The following is an 18184-nucleotide window of genomic DNA, read 5'->3' as shown; positions in this document are numbered from 1 at the left end:
AGAATAGGTTAGAAACTGGAACACAATATGATGGAGATGATAATATACAATCTAGACGCGTATCTGTTTGCATAACGCATAAAAGTTCGTCCTTACGGATTTTTCGACTCTTTATGCATCATGTTTTGTGCACTATGCAAGATCCGCAGAATGAGAAGTGGGGATAGAAATGAAGGACTCTCATTGGTTTATTTCTTTATGCTTTATGCCTTATGCGTTATGCAAAAGTCTGTGCTCCCGCCTTTATTATTAAATATTATGGAATTATATATAATGGAAAAGAAATTGATGATATTGAAAAAATATTAATTGATCGTGATTTTCAAGTAGAGAGATCGTGTACGAAAATGATACATTCGTGATGGACTTTTTAAAACTCTTTTATAATAATTTACAATTTAAAAGACGCTATAGATTAATAAGGATTCCTCCTATATGGAATATTACGAAAAATTGAAGAAGGATTTTAGCAAAAATTAACAATCGTGGTCTGCCGATTCCACCAGTACAAAACAAATTGTTAAATATGCTTAAGATACTACGCAACACACACACACACAGAGAGAGAGAGAGAGAGAGAGAGAGGGGTGTGTCTAAAAATAAATATATTAATAAAATTTATCTTTATTATTATTTTTAATTATTTCATTTACTGGATTATTTTCTTTTTCAGCATCATCAGTCTCATTACTGCTTGAGTCTGTAACATTCAAAAATTCTAAATTCTTATTCATAAACAAATATGTTAATAGAAAATATCAATAAAATTAATTATTTTATCATTTGTAGGAAGTGTGATAATAGAATCATTATTAACTTCCTGGAAATCATCATCAATAAAGTCTATGCTCTCCACATTTTCAATTAATTCCTCAGGAATACAAATCATTAATATTCTTTGTTGTCGTTCTGAAAAATATTCATTGTTACTATTTTTTCAATTTTTATTATAATATAAATAAATAAAATAAAGATGAAAGTACCTTTTAGTATTTTATCTGATAAATTTGATGAAAATAATGTTGGTGCAATTGTCATTAAATTGGGTGCTATTGCGGCAATGTCCGGGTCAATCTTTGCAGATTTAGGTTCAGGTCCACCACCTGTTGATAAACGTGCATGTTTTTCCTGTGTAAGGATATCTCTCTGTACTGATTTTAAATTACTCCATAATTTTCTAAATTGAACGCTTCTCTGTAATAATTTATTACACATTAAAATGTTAAAAATTAAATTACTTTGAATATAAAAAATATTTAAAATCTAGCTTAAAAATGAAACTATCTATCGCAAATATATTAGATTTTCTTCAGATATAATTAACATTTTTATTTCAAGCATTTAACATACCTAATTAGAAAAAATATATAGATTTTTTACTTTATTACAATAGATATATGAATCGGAAGTTTGATTCCATGCTTCTTGTTTCAAAGTTGTAGCATCACTTTTTTTCAAGGAGAATATTTTGTTAAAATTTTAAGAAAGAATTCTTTTCGGGATCTATATAATGTTTTTTTTTTGCTTGATATTTTTTTTTACAGTAAAATTACTTTCTAACAATACTTTAGAGTCTGTAATAATTTGATAACATAAATAAATGGTATAGACATACATCTTGTTAAATTTTTCTATATTTAAACATATTTCATTCGCTGATACATCAGAAAAATCCCAAAGATTACTGAAAGTAAATCAGATCATCTTAAGCACTAAATTCAGTAAAAAAATCTTAAATAACAAGAAGTGTTTATTTTTTTATGAAGATCGTCTCATTTTAATTAAAACTATGAATACATGAAGTCTCAAGTCATACTTACAAACAAGACTATCTTAATCAAGAAAATCTTAAGACGATGTTTAAGCTTGGACTATAAATACCGTCCAAAGTCAACTCTCTAAAATTTGTCTATTTTTTGGATATTTTTTTTATTCCTTTGATTATTTTAAAATGTGTATCGTATAAGAAAATTATACTGATTTATTTGATTGTGGTAACTTTTAGGTATACTGTACTCGATATATTACATTTGTTAAAAGTATCAAGTTAATTTACGTTTATTGATAGAATTTTTGTGAAGATAGATATAATATATCCCAGGTAGCACAACGTCGTCAATGAGACGTCTTTTTTACGTACGTTTTTGTCAGAACTTACGTCAAACTGACGGTCAGTATGACGTACAAATAACCCTATACTGACGGCCATTTGTCACAGCATAAATGACGTCATCAGATGACAACAGTATGATGTCATCAGATGACAATAAAATTGCGTCATTAGATGACAATAGTATGACGTTATAATGATTTTAGAATTGCCTTAAAATAATTGCTTAAAAATAACGTTTAAATTAAATTTTAAAAAGAAAAAAAAATATATAACAAAATATAATAACATAATATATTTATTTATTCATTATATGTACGTTTTACATCATTTAGACTTATGTGCTAACAATTAAACTTTCAAATGATAACAATAAAATGGTTGAGCATCTAGTACTGATACTACCTCTAAACGGCAACAATAAAATAAATTCGTATTTGTAGTATTTATCTATTTTATTACACAGCCTTTAATTTAAAAAAATGCAACTTCTGTCTTACATCTAATTTGAGGTGAGTGAGCCTAAAATGTCTTTATTCAATTATTATAAATATAAAACACACGTATATATATATATATATATATATATATATATACACGTGTGTTTTATACAATATTATATATTTAAACGTTATATGTGCAAACATTTTTACTTGTATATATAAACCATGTGTATTAATAAAAACATAATCTTATTTAAGCTTACTTATCTTAATTTTTAACTATATATATATATATATATATATATAGAGAGAGAGAGAGAGAGAGAGAGAGAGAGAGAGAGAGAGAGAGAGAGAGAGACAGACAGACACCTCTTCAAGTGCGCTGTGCAGCATTTGAGTTTGCTGAACGTCACAACATCCCCAATAATTTTAATAAAAAAAAAAGTGTGCTGGCGTAGATTGGTTCTATGGATTTTCAATCTCGTAATCAAAATATACCACCGAATTCTGCCTGCTAGCGACCAGCTGGCATTACCCCAAGAGGCGACCGTAATTACCCAACACGTCGGTCAATTGTGGTCAATTTATAGATTTTTTTAATCAATGCAGGCTCAATTATATATTAGCTTTCTTAACTTTTATGCTTCCATCTTCAAAGAATGATTGATGAAGTATCCGTCAACTATTCCATTTTGGTTCTGAAGACATTTTTTTTCTGAAAATAAATAATTCTTATTGACTGCAATTCCCCCATTCTCTCTTACATATATATATATATATATATATTATATATTATATATTACCTTTCTTAACTTTTATGCTTCCACTTTCGAAGAATGATTGATGAAGTATCCGTCAACTATTTCATTTTGGTTCTAAAGATATTTTTTTTTCTGAAAATAAAAAATAATTTATACTGACTGCAATTACCCCATTTGCCCCTATATATATATATATATAACAATGTGTATATAAAGCAATGCTAAATTAATACCTAATCAAAACATCACATACCAATGCTCAAGCTCGTATGACAATAAAAACAATGATAAATTATTAAATTAAGGCCATGTGTAACGAGCAATACGATATTATTTTATTATTGAGAAGAAAATTCTTAATTTGAAATAATAATTATACAAACGTTTCGAGCTCTACTTGCTCCTCTTCAGTGCGCAAAAAAATAGTGATAATAAATAACGATAATAAATAAATACATAAAATTCTAATAAAAAATCCGCAATACATAGTCAATATAAGTTATATAGTTGAGTCATTATATTCTTTTTACAAGGGCTGATAAGGGCAACGTAACAGTCGCGATGACAAAAGAATATTACACGAATAAGATGGAAGGTTTACTTGAAGACAATAGCACCTATTCTATCATAAAAAAGAACCCATCCTCCAAAATAGAAAAGGAACTAAACGATATTCTTAAGAAATGGCAAAAAAAAGGGTTCATTTCTAATAAAGAATATTACTCACTACGTTCCAGCGACTCCCTTCTTCCAAAATGTTATGGTCTCCCAAAAATACACAAGGAGAATACTCCATTTAGAGTAATTGTGTCATCGATTAATACCACGCTTTACTCGATAGCCACATTTTTACATAAAATCATTTCAAATAGTATTCCTACGGGAAAAAGTAATGTAAATAATAGTTTTGAACTTTACAACAAGCTAGCGGGTAAGAAAATTGGTGCGGAAGATATTCTAATATCATTAGACGTGGTTTCACTATTCACTAACATTCCGATAGATCTTGCAATAGAAAGTGTGAATAATAGATGGAATTATATCAATACACATACATTAATTCCAAAAAATGAATTCATTTCCATGGTTAAATTTATATTGTCGTCAACATACTTCACATTCAATGACATTGTATACAAGCAAGTTTATGGCACACCTATGGGTTCCCCGTTATCGCCAATAATTGCTAATATTGTTATGCAAGATCTTGAAGAATCAATAATTAATGAATTGGACATCGGTATTGGAATATATTATAGATATGTAGACGACATTATTATGGTGGCACCAAAGAATAAAATTGATAGCGTATTGAATAAGTTTAATAGTTACAATCAACGACTACAATTTACGATTGAATACGAAATTAATAGAAGCATAAATTTTCTAGATTTAAACATTAAAATAATTGACAACATCATACACTTAGATTGGTTTCAAAAAAAGACATGTTCAGGTAGAGTACTATCTTTTTTATCGAGTCACCCTATGTGCCATAAAATAGGAGTAATTTATAATCTTATTAATAGGGCATTGTTATTATCTCATCCCATATATCATAAGAAAAATTTAGAATTGTGTATTAAAATATTATTGGACAACGGTTACCCTATTCATTTAATCTTTAAAGAAATAAATAAGAGAATAAGAGTTTTAAACAATGGTCAGTTTAACAACAATAGAAAAAAAGAAATTGCAGAAGATAATAGCAAGAAAAAATTTTTCGTCATTCCATACATTAATAACATTTCTGAGACAATAGCATCGACAATAAAAAAATCAGATTTCAGAGTAGGATACCGTTGTCTAAATAATCTTAACAAATTAATTAAAGTCCACGAGGACAAAAACGTGCATAACAATAATAATAATGTTGTCTACAAAATTAATTGTAAGGATTGTGAAGCTTCGTATGTTGGGCAAACCAAAAGAAAATTACGCACTAGACTAAAAGAGCATATGCATAATATTAAATTTGATTCCTCCAAGCATTCTGTGGTCTCTGAACATATTATGGATAAAAAACATGCTTTTGATTGGGATAACGTTAAAATACTTGATATTGAATCTAATTATTATAAAAGACTTATCTCGGAAATGATACACATCAAGGAACAAAGGCATGGTATAAATAATAACACAGACACCGAATTGCTTAACAACGCGTATTTCGACATTCTAGAAGAAATATCGAATTTTTAGACTTATGTAAATGTTTATTTTGTGAGATCTGACACCTATTTATTCGACTTTTTAAAAGACTAGACAACAGTCAAGTACTAACAATAAGACCAACAACAATTAGAAGCATCGTCATCTCAAGTTATTCGGAACAATTTGTAAGCATAAAGGTTCAATATTTTAGTAGTTAGTTTAATTTATAATTTTTAATCTTTTTTTCACATACACATTAGTGGAATCCTATTTTACAATTGAATAAATTCTTTAAATTCAGTTAACAAATATCAAATAATTTGGAGAGGATGAACATAATCATTGCCAGATCGAGGGACTTTCGTCAAATAACGATAAGTGGTTCATTTGGAGTAATGTATAAGTGTCACTCCAAGTTTTTATTAATAATTCTAATATATTTTATGAATAACCGGACGAATCATTCTGCTTCTAATTGGGTTCTTACTTTGTTGAACTATTTTAATGGTCTCAATTCATTGTAAATATATTTTGCGTTTTAACTATGACTCAACTATATAACTTATATTGACTATGTATTGCGGATTTTTTATTAGAATTTTATGTATTTATTTATTATCGTTATTTATTATCACTATTTTTTTGCGCACTGAAGAGGAGCAAGTAGAGCTCGAAACGTTTGTATAATTATTATTTCAAATTAAGAATTTTCTTCTCAATAATAAAATAATATCGTATTGCTCGTTACACATGGCCTTAATTTAATAATTTATCATTGTTTTTAATGTGTATATATATGTGTATATATATAACAATGTGTATATATAATTATTTTTTATAAAATTACAAGTTATATAAAATGGGACATCCTATTTAAATATCCTATATATATATATATATATCCTATATATATATATATATATATATGTATATATAGGATATATATTTAAATAGAATGTCCCATTTTATATAACTTGTAATTTTATAAAAAATAATTATATATACACATTGTTACACATCATCTTATACGCATATATTTGCGTATAATGTCGATGATAAGAATATAAATATAAATGTGTTTTTTTTTACTTTATTTGAACACAATTTATTGTTCACTTTGACATACATAATATGTATATGTGTTTCTATATTTATATTTATATGATGAAAAGGTACAAGTGTCTGTACAATTTCTTTTAGACACTAAAAAACATGATATAAATTGTACTTCTAATTTAATTTTTTGTTGCTCTCTTATTTACACCTTTTAGTATAAAGCTTTTTCACCACGACAAGGTAGGTGTAAATCGAGAAAGAATTTTTGTTTTATTTTACAGGGAGAAGAGACAAGTGCTGATATTTATAGCAATATTGACATTTATGTATTATTTGCAAAATCGATATATATATAATTTCGATATATACAAAAACATGCACCTCTTTATGTATATATCGTTAGATATAAATACATAAAATTTGTGTTATATTTATTTGAGGCATCTTTTCCTAAAGATTCTTTTTTTAGAATTTTGGAAAAGGCGACAGTTTATTTTCTTCGATAATGTAAAGAAAATGTTGCCTCATATTATCAATACGATTCGAATATGTCATATTACAAGGATTTTCTCCTAAAGCTATAGTTGTAGCGAAAGCTGCAGCATAAATTCCACAACATGTGCCATCAGGTTGTTTTTGAACCTTTTCAAATATAATATCATTTGCACTTATTTGTGGATAACGACGATGAATGTAATTTTTTTCTTTAGGCACCAATTTATTGTATGTACAATCGGGTAGACTGTCATACACTCGAAGCTTGGTGCCGTCAAAAAATATACATCGCCAATGATTACTGCAATTTCCTCCAATAATTTGTAAGCTTTTGTCGCTACGACTTGCTTCAATTAAATGAGAATATTCTAAATATAACACACTTTGTGTTTCAAAAGGACATGTATTTTTTACGACGCGCAAGAATTTGTCCAATGAATCGTCGTTTATTAGACTATCCACAGGTAATACATTTTTCTCTATTTCACTATCAGATATAGGACGATTATCGAGAAAATTTTTTTGTCGTGCCATATCGTTTTCAGTTAGTTCTTTTTTATTTTGTGAGTAACTATTTACAATAGCGCAATCGTCATCTTGTTCCGCACTTATAACAGTAACAGGAGTGACAGTTGCTTTCATAGATAAACTATTATATTCGCAACATTGACTTTCTTTGATAATATTTTTGTTTTCTGTATTACATTGTCGACAACTATTTAATTTTTTTACCCCTTTTTGAGCTTCTATTATATAATCTGGATTTCTAATAGGCATATGTCTATTATGCCGACTATCCAAGATTTCTGGCAGCATGCAATTATAATAGAAATTTGTTAAAAAGGGTAGCATTTTATTACTTCAAAAATCATTATCCTTTATAACACGTATTATTTTTAAGCTTTTTGGCGTCCACATAGTAAAAACACAATATTCTCGCCGCGTTATATTTAACTGGCCTTGAATTTGATAGAAATATTTATGATTTTTATTCATTTGTTCTGAATTTTTCTTATCAAAGATGTTCTTTAGTGGAGTCATCTTTATAGCTTCTTCAGCTGTTAAGTTCTTAGCTGAGTGCGGACATTTTATTTCTACCAGACCGTCTTCATCTATAAGTCCATCTGGAGAAGCACCCAAGTATGGATGTTCAATATCAATGAATAATCCACAAGGTTTAATCTCTTTTTTTTAGTATTTCGACTAATTCTTTTCTCGCAATTGGTTCTTTTTCGCGACCATATTTTATTGCCTCGGTTTCAATAGCAGAAGGATATAAAATATTTTTCACAGGCAATGCGCAAGACGTTTTCATTCTTTTACAACATACGGTTCCAAAATTAGATGCCGTTAACATTTTACGTCTCAATTGTAGCCATTGTTGTGATTCATTTTGTTTTGTAGTGTCGCGTTCAATTTTTTGCCAATTTTTTGCATTTTCGGACAATTTTTTAAAATGATTTTGTCGAAATTGCTCGATTACATCGGACGGTAGATCCGGTTTTTGCGAGTGTGGACCATAATAAGAGTCTGTTCCCGATTTTTGTTTGAATTTTTTTGATCTTCCTTCTATTTGTCGATACTCTTTATTTTTCTCTAATTTTTCTCTTCGGCGCTTCTCCAACTTCTCGACAATAGGCGGAACAGTCTTATTCATGCTTTTATGTACTTCTGTAATTACTTGTTGCGTATTAAATTGCAAAACTGCCCCCGCAACTCTAGCATTGTAACCACCTTTTTTATTAACAAGAATACGTTTGCCGCCAATTTGTGCGCAGATCGACGAATTAAATGACTCTGTAATGTTATTCGTATAATTTAACAATAAGTTGTCAGAGTAACCACTTATATACTCGACAGCTTCTTCTATTTCTAAATAGAGACCATGTGATTTTAAAGAATCTATATAATTTTCTTCTCCATCGCAAGTCTCTTTGCCACGTTCTTTGCATTGCTTGTGATCGCCAAAAACATGCTTAGGAATGTTTAAAATATCTGTTTGTAATTCCATAGCCTGACGATGTTGAGGTTGCCGTTCTTGTCTTCGTAGAGCGGCTGCCTCAGTTATTTCCTTTCGTATTTCTAAAATTTTGTTTTTTATTACATTTCGCACTTGTATTAAGCCAGGCCGTCTGGATGTTTTTGGCCGAGTTTTCTCTGCTACAGTTTTAATTTTTTTACATAAATTACGTAGCAGATGATTCGTGCATTCTATTTTGGTAACTGTTATCATATGTTCTCCGTATGGATTATTATTTTTAATACTTTGGTATACGCTACTGTCACCGTCAGCAACAAGCGTTTTAAAAATTAGACCATGCATTTCGAGGCTACAATTAAAACCTTCTGCAATGGCATCGCTCTCCATTTTTGTGGAGCTTACGTTGCGATCAAAATTTTTATAGCAATTGTGAGTTTTCGGCTCGATACCTCTTCGCTCTGCCATATCGCATATTATGCAATATTTATTTTTAACACCGACGTAGAGAACCTTTCTCGTGCGGTAACCAATTATGGCTCCAATACCGGCAGGAGAGTCGTACGTGGTACCATACGATCTTTTCATCCAACTACCATCCGCTACAACTGTTATATACGGAATACCGTTTATAACTTCGTTGTTATCAAGAGCGATTTTTTTTTCAATTTCACCAGCCGTTTTCATATTTTCTATAGATGTGTTTACAAACTCGTCGACTAATTTGTCTCTACTCTTGATGTACATTGGCTCGGACATGCTAGGAACATTCATGACTGCAAGCTGCTTTTCCAGCTGGGCATAACCAGTTCCCACAGTAAGTGTTCCTGCTACAGCAGCCGTATTAATGTCCATTATTTCCGGTTTTGTGGGTTCTGACCAAATGCTGGCTTTTGTTTTGCACATTTTACATTGGAAGAACAGCTGGGTTTTCAACCCACATTTTTCAGACTTTATAAGTAACAAATTTTCAATTGACGAGCAGTCCAGTGCTTTATTATGTCTGTCAAAGATTCTGTGCAGCTCAGTCCATATAAAAGAGAAGTCCATAATGCGACGGCCTGCAGGCAAATTTTCTTTGATATCATCTTTATTAATAGAGCTCTTTTTAATTTTTTCTATAACATAATATTTGTCATCTTCGACACCATTTTCTACATTGCATATATCTGTATTTGACTCTAGACATCGCATTACTTGAATATTAGAATCCATTGTATCGGTAAATGATTCTACCGATTTTTCAAAATCAATGGATTTATCATAATGCATGCTTTTGGAGTCATTGGAATCATCAATATACATGCTTTCGAAACATTTATCTATGCCAAGTTTAACATTTTGCTTTACAGAATACATAGCTGTATTTGACTTCTGATACAGCATTGATTGGATTTTCGAATCCGTCGTATCGGGAAATAATTCTTCCGATTCGACGGATTCGCTAGTATCCTCAACGCTTCTCGAGTCAATTAACTTTTCGTTATCGTCGAAAAGACGAATATCTTGTTCGACATACATGCATGTATTTGACTCGAGACACTGCATTGTTTTGATATTTGAATCCGTCGTATCGGGAAATAATTCTTCCGATTTGTTTAAATCGACGGATTCGCTAGTATCCTCAACGCTTCTCGAGTCAATTAACTTTTCGTTATCGTTGAAAAGACGAATATCTTGTTCGACATACATGCATGTATTTGACTCGAGACACTGCATTGTTTTGATATTTGAATACGTCATATCGGGAAATAATTCATCCGATGTTTTAAAGTCGACGGATTCCATACTAACATCTTCAATGCTTCTCGAGTCTAATTTATTAGCTAATCGAACATCTTGTTCGACATTATACATACCTGTATCACTTACAATTTGACACATCTCCGACAAGTTTTTTACGTCTTGCTTTGTCTTCTCACTGATAAGTAACTGTCGCCTGCAAGAAAACATTTATTGATAAGTATTTTGTTAAATATTATTATAAAAATTATAAAAAAATATTTATAAATATTTTTGAAAACAAAATCTTTTAAAAATAAATCTTTATTTTAATTAAAAATAAATGTGAGACGACCCAACTGGCTTAAATTAATTCTTATTATTATTAGTTTGATGCCATGTACAAGAAAAGACAACGTTTCGACCTTAGGTTTAGGTCCTTATCAAGTCTAAAATTAATATTAAAAAATACAATAGATGTACATACAAGAATTTTGATTTTTAAGAAAGTAAAGCGCAAACCAAGATTATAATAACAATTTAAACGTACCTTACAAATTCTTTAGTGCAATATATAATTAATTTTTTTCATTTTACATATTTCAATATAAATACTGTGTCACGTAAACGTTCAGTATGGATGGTAAAGACGAACTAAATTAAACAGCTTTGATTATTCTATCATAGATCGGATTCAAATTCTCTGTGTCTTTCTGTAGGTTGATCGTGTTATTAAATTTTTTTATAAAAAACATTTCAGCAATCTCTCTTTTCCTAGTGTTTGTTTCTCGATGTAAAATATTTAAGTTTGTCCATTTAAAGTCATGCGAAAAATCATTTCTATGTTTGCTTATAACATTTTGATTGCTGACATGCATTTTTATATTATTCATATGTTCTTTAATCCGAGTATTAAGGTGTCTTTTAGTTTGTCCGATGTATGTGGCGTCACAGTCATTGCAGTCAACTTTATAAACTATCTCGGTCATATCGGCTTTAGGTAATTTGTCTTTTCGGGGTTTAATATAAAAATGCATGTCAGCAATCAAAATGTTAAATATTAAACCCCGAAAAGACAAATTACCTAAAGCCGATATGACCGAGATAGTTTATAAAGTTGACTGCAATGACTGTGACGCCACATACATCGGACAAACTAAAAGACACCTTAATACTCGGATTAAAGAACATATGAATAATATAAAAATGCATGTCAGCAATCAAAATGTTATAAGCAAACATAGAAATGATTTTTCGCATGACTTTAAATGGACAAACTTAAATATTTTACATCGAGAAACAAACACTAGGAAAAGAGAGATTGCTGAAATGTTTTTTATAAAAAAATTTAATAACACGATCAACCTACAGAAAGACACAGAGAATTTGAATCCGATCTATGATAGAATAATCAAAGCTGTTTAATTTAGTTCGTCTTTACCATCCATACTGAACGTTTACGTGACACAGTATTTATATTGAAATATGTAAAATGAAAAAAATTAATTATATATTGCACTAAAGAATTTGTAAGGTACGTTTAAATTGTTATTATAATCTTGGTTTGCGCTTTACTTTCTTAAAAATCAAAATTCTTGTATGTACATCTATTGTATTTTTTAATGTTAATTTTAGACTTGATAAGGACCTAAACCTAAGGTCGAAACGTTGTCTTTTCTTGTACATGGCATCAAACTAATAATAATAAGAATTAATTTAAGCCAGTTGGGTCGTCTCACATTTATTTTTAATTTTATTCATCACTGGCGATACAAGATATCTACTATTAACTTTATTTTAATGTACAATTAAAAATAAATTATTAATTATAAAATTATGTATTACTGAAAAAATAGATAGCTAACAATATAAATACTACTACTGTAGCGCACATGCAAACCACATCTAATGTAAAATTGTAATTGTAATTGTGTAATATTTTTTTTAATTATCAGCACACGAATAGATCGCCTCTGGATTTAATATAACCAGCACACGAATAGACCGCCTCTGGATTTTATATAATCCAGCCCACGAAAAGATCGCCTCTGGATCAAATTTTGTATAACCAGAACACACATGCAAATCGTTTCTAATCTAGAAAGTTACCAGCACACGAATAGATCGCCTCTGGATTTAATATAACCAGCACACGAATTGATCGCCTCTGGATTTAATATAACCAGCACACGAATTGATCGCCTCTGGATTTAATATAACCAGCACACGAATTGATCGCCTCTGGATTTAATATAACCAGCACACGAATAGACCGCCTCTGGATTTAATATAACCAGCCCACGAAAAGATCGCCTCTGGTGCTAACAACTGTAATAATAAAAGTATAATACTCTTTATATTACTACTACTACTACTACTACTACTACTACTACTACCACCACTACCACCACTACCACCACTACCACCACTACCACCACTACCACCACTACCACCACTACCACCACTACCACCACTACCACCACTACCACCACTACCACCACTACCACCACTACTCTGTAAATTTAGTATATATATTGTATAAAGTAATTTATTTTCAAAGATTTTGTTTTCAAGATAGATAACAAAATAAAAATAAACAGATTTTTTTATTTATACTTTTACGGTATTATTATATTATTTTTTTCTTGGTAATAACTAATTTCTTTACAAGTATTAAAATAAAAATATTTTGTAGTATATCCTTCTCAATATAACAAAATAGCAATATTTACAATATTAAAAATAGGCTTTTAGCAACATTTTAAATTGTCTCAGAATTCACTCATGGATATAACATTTCAAAAACAAGTTGTCAATTACTCTGTATCTAAAAATTATACAAAAAGTATTTTTTATACTTTGGTAAAAAAATTAGTACAGTTCGTACTAGTAAAGTATATAAAAATTAAAAATATGAAAAAATTTTTTTAAATAAAATTTATTATTTTATTATTTTTTATTTATTTTTATTTGAAATAAAAATGTTTAAAAAATGTAAGTAAAAAACAATTTAAATATAATTTCTAATAATAATTTATAATAATTTTTAAAATTAATTTAACAAATTTGTAATTAAAAAATGTTAACAAATAATATATAAAATATTATTTAATTGTTATTATATATAAAATTATTGTAAAACAGAACAAAAAAATTTCCACAATTTTTATACAGCGTATCTCAAAATATCAAAACTTTGGGTGTGTAAAGAAAATGGAGAAAATATTATATTTCAGATTTACTCATTTATGCTGTGTTGTAGAAAATCACCAAAAAAATATTAATTTATTCAACATTTGAATGTACGCGATATATTGTCACCAGTCTAATGAATTCACATGTGCATTTTTGAAGAGTAATAACTGTAATATAATTTGTAAGAAAACAACAGAGATGTAAATATAAACAAATAAAAGTAAGCAGGTTACTATCTTGCATTTATTTATAATTTTATAATTTTATTTTAGGAAACTTTCTTTTTTTCTATAACGTATTTTATTTAATAATAATGCAAACAAAAAATATGGTACAGAAATTTAAAGCAGTAATAAAATATATCAAAAAATATCATAAAATAAACATTGCAAAATATAAAATTAGAGCAAATTAAAAATCTTTGAAGTAAAATAAGATAGAGCCGTGATAACAAAATTATTGTATGGTTTTTTTTGTTTGCGTTTATTTTATTCTCTTTTTATTTAAAATTAGTCTGTTACTCATTAGAAGTGTACAAGTAAATTAATAATACATGTAACAATATGTACATATTTGAATGAATTTACCAACATGGCTTTATTTTCTTTAAAATAAAGCAAAAATGAGCAAAGTTCATAGCTGGGTAAGCATGCTATTATAAAAGTGTCCCCAACGAGTTTCGTAATGACATTTGGCCTGTCTTTTTCTAACTGTAAAAAACACAATTTTTCCAAAAGTTTTGCTCCCTAACTCTATAATTTCCTGAGAGAAGGTTATTTTTATTTTAATTCTTTTTTCTATCGCAAATATTTTACATCATCACATAAATTTTTTGCAGAATCAACCAAAGACACTAAAAAAAATTTTTTTTGGTTTCTCGAATAAAAACTCGATAAATTTAAATAAAATAAAGAAATGGCCTTTTCAGAATGTTTCTTTCGAGGTTCAATAACCAAACTTTTACAGAATATTCTTTTTTTTATGTCTGAATACTTTCAAAGTTTTCAATTTTTTTCAAGTTGTTGGAATATCTTAAAAAAAATAAAAACTATTTTTTAGCATTATATTCAAAAATTTAAAAGAGCTAATTTCTTCTCATATAGAAATTTACTTTTCGATTACATCTTTGTAAAAGTTGCTGTAATTTTTGTATAAACATAATTTTATATTTTTTATGTATGATCAAAACTATAATTGTTATAAGAAAAATAAATAATGTTTGGAAATAATGCAAAAAAAGTAATTTTTATTTTTTTTTAAATGATGCACCAACTCGAAAAATTTGAAACAATTTGAGAGTATTGAGACAAAGACAAAATATTCTGTAAAAGTTTTGTGATTGAACCTCGAAAGGAACGTACTGAAAAGGCCATTTCTTTATTTTATTTAAAATTTTTAATTGAGTTCTTATTCGAGAATAAAAAAAATTTTTTTGGTGTCTTTGGTTTATTAGAATTTAGCAAAAAATTGATGTGTGATAATGTAAAATATTTGCGATAGAGAAAAGAAATAAAAATAACCTTTTCTCTGGACATTATAGAGTTAGGGAGCAAAACTAGGAAAAATTGTTTTTTATAGTTAGAAAATGACAGGCCAAATGTCATTTATAAACTAGTTGGGGGCACTATGCTTGCCCGGCTATATCTTTTGCAACAATTATAAAATTTTTTTTTATTCTTTATGCACTCAAAGCTTGGAATACGTTGGGATACTCTGTTTGGGTTCGGCAAAGTAAATCTAAGACGTTGCAGACGTCTCTTTCTTTACTCTATTTTTGTTCTATTACAATACACTGATTGGAAAATTTCAGGCCACAGTATTTTTAAGTGTAATTCTACTTTTAGTCTATTTATCTATAATTATATATAATTATATTGTAAGTTTAATTTATTTTCATTAAAATTTAAAAAACTGTAAGGTACAATATAATTGGGTTATAAAATTATGATACGCCTTGTTTTACGAATTTAGTTTAAAATATTTTTTTCAAAATCGCATTATTCATGAAATATTCCACCTTTTTTGGACTTCTGGTCACTCTGTATAAATCTAATGTAAGAAAAAAATTATTAAAAATATTTTTCTTTTTCAAAGTATTTTTTACATCACTAATAAATTTATATATAATAAATAACAAAATGAGTCAAAAGAGCATCCAGACGTTTCAGATTGCTTCGCCGAACCCAAGTTCTATACAGGATGTCTGAAAATTCGCGGAACACTCGAGAAGGTAGAGAATGATACAGAACTTTTCTGTTCAGATAACACTCTCTACCTTCCCAGGGTGTTCTGCGAATTTTCGGACACCTAAATTTAAAATGGTGTTACTAACCTTTTCATCCATCCTTTCTTTCGCGACATCCTGCGGCGAGTGAGAGGCAAATGTGTTTTGTCGTATTTTCTTCCCATCACTTTTATAATATATTCTTCTTTTACTTGTATACACTCTTCTAAACACTTCTATACACTTACTACTATAAACACTATACAGCTTTCACTACACGTATATACACAGTCTGTCTAGACTCAACGTGTGTAAGTCAGCTGTTATCTCGCGCTATTACTGCAAGCCGCGTACAGATAGCAGTACACAATGCGCGCAAGTGTAGGTATGTACCAGCCCGGTCATACGCGCAATAGACGTTTTTGGCGCGTAAGCAAAATAACTTATTTTATTTTTCGTATATATGTAGATCTGTTTATATATTCACGACGAAAAAGACATTGATTTGTAAGAAATGTTTATACGTAAACTCGCTATTAGACATAATTATTTATACATATAATTATCATATGTATTTTTATTTGATTCACGTTTTTTTTAAACCGTTTGTATATACATAAAGTGATTAGTGGTATTTAATTTTAGCTAAATACTTATCACATAGATATAATAATATTGTCAAAGGTGAACTAAATATTTAGAAGAACGTTTTGAATTACAACACATTTATACCTAAAAAACTGCAAACTGTATGTACATGTATATTTGTCTATAAGTAAACATCTTTTTTATGATGAATATAAAGGAATAAAAATTGCATGCCGAGTAAAAAAATTTCATGCAATATAAAAAAATATGAAAAAATAATTTTCTAAAACATTTGAAAAATGACTTCGAGACATAAAACAAAATTGATGCAAATTATATCGTGACATAATAAAAATTTTTGTCCCAACATTATTCATCAAATTATTATTATGTTTGACATAATTATAATTTCTACAGAATCAATCAGAAACTTTTATATTGAATGATTTTTTACTCTGCCTACTATTTTTATTTCTTTATATTATTAAAAAGACGTTTATTTATTTTATAAACGTTTTCTAAAATATAGTTCACATCTTCGACAAGAACATATTTATATATATACATCAGTGCTCGGAATTATCTCAGCATTTCAGCCGATTCTCGTATGTCAACGCCTCCTTTTCTCCCTTTGCCGCGCGCGCTGCAGCCGCTAGGACGAGCGCGGCCGAGCCTCAGGAGCGGTACTATCCAATTATGATACGATCTTTCTCCCTTGATTTTTAAAATTTCAAAAAATGTATTAAACATAATTTTTTTTATTTTTACATTATACGTAGAAATATTTCAATATATTTTCATGTGAGGTATTATTGCTGACGTGTTTTTTTAGAGTGGTATCCCCTAGTAGGCCTATTCCACTGTAGAGAAAAAAATAGAGAGGAGAATTTATGATTAAACAATAAAAATATAAAAATATAAACATAAATTTATGATTAAAAAATACTTTTGCCATGCTTCATCAAACGGTATATAATCATAATAATAATATTATATAAAAAAAATTATGTTTAATACATTTTTTGAAATTTTAAAAATCAAGGGAGAAAGATCGTATCATAATTGGATAGTACCGTTCCTGAGGCTCGGCCGCGCTCGTCCTAGCGGCTGCAGCGCGCGCGGCAAAGGGAGAAAAGGAGGCGTCGACATACGAAAATCGGCTGAAATGCTGAGATAATTCCGAGCACTGATATACATATATATATATATATATATATATATATATATGATAAATATTTATGTAATAAAGTACACACAAATATTATTTTATAAGAGATATAAACGTTTAAAAAAAATTAAAATATTTCAATAAAGATGTTTCAAATTAAAATATATATAATAATTATTTCTATTTTGTGTATCATATCAAGTTTACGTGTATACATTATTTAAAAGAAAACCTATTTTTCATAAATATTGATGGATTTATTTATTTTTATCATTTAAAAAAAATATACG

The 18184-nt window shown here is 28.7% G+C and overlaps 1 protein-coding gene across 1 annotated transcript; it reads right to left on the bottom strand.

The window, feature by feature from the left end:
* Window positions 1-6529: 6529 nt before the first annotated feature.
* Window positions 6530-16587, bottom strand: LOC114930931 (uncharacterized). The gene is given in 3 exon segments (XM_085489025.1): window positions 6530-8210; window positions 8212-10936; window positions 16247-16587. Coding segments are annotated over 3 exon segments (4023 nt in total). The 5' UTR covers window positions 16324-16587; the 3' UTR covers window positions 6530-6989.
* Between the last annotated feature and the right edge of the window lie 1597 nt (window positions 16588-18184).

Source organism: Nylanderia fulva, unplaced genomic scaffold (genome assembly GCF_048542155.1).
Source record: "Nylanderia fulva isolate GAGA-0341 unplaced genomic scaffold, ASM4854215v1 Scaffold771, whole genome shotgun sequence".
Taxonomy (NCBI): domain Eukaryota; kingdom Metazoa; phylum Arthropoda; class Insecta; order Hymenoptera; family Formicidae; genus Nylanderia; species Nylanderia fulva.
Note: the sequence above shows the minus strand (reverse complement) of the source record. Positions and strands in the feature narration are given on the sequence as shown.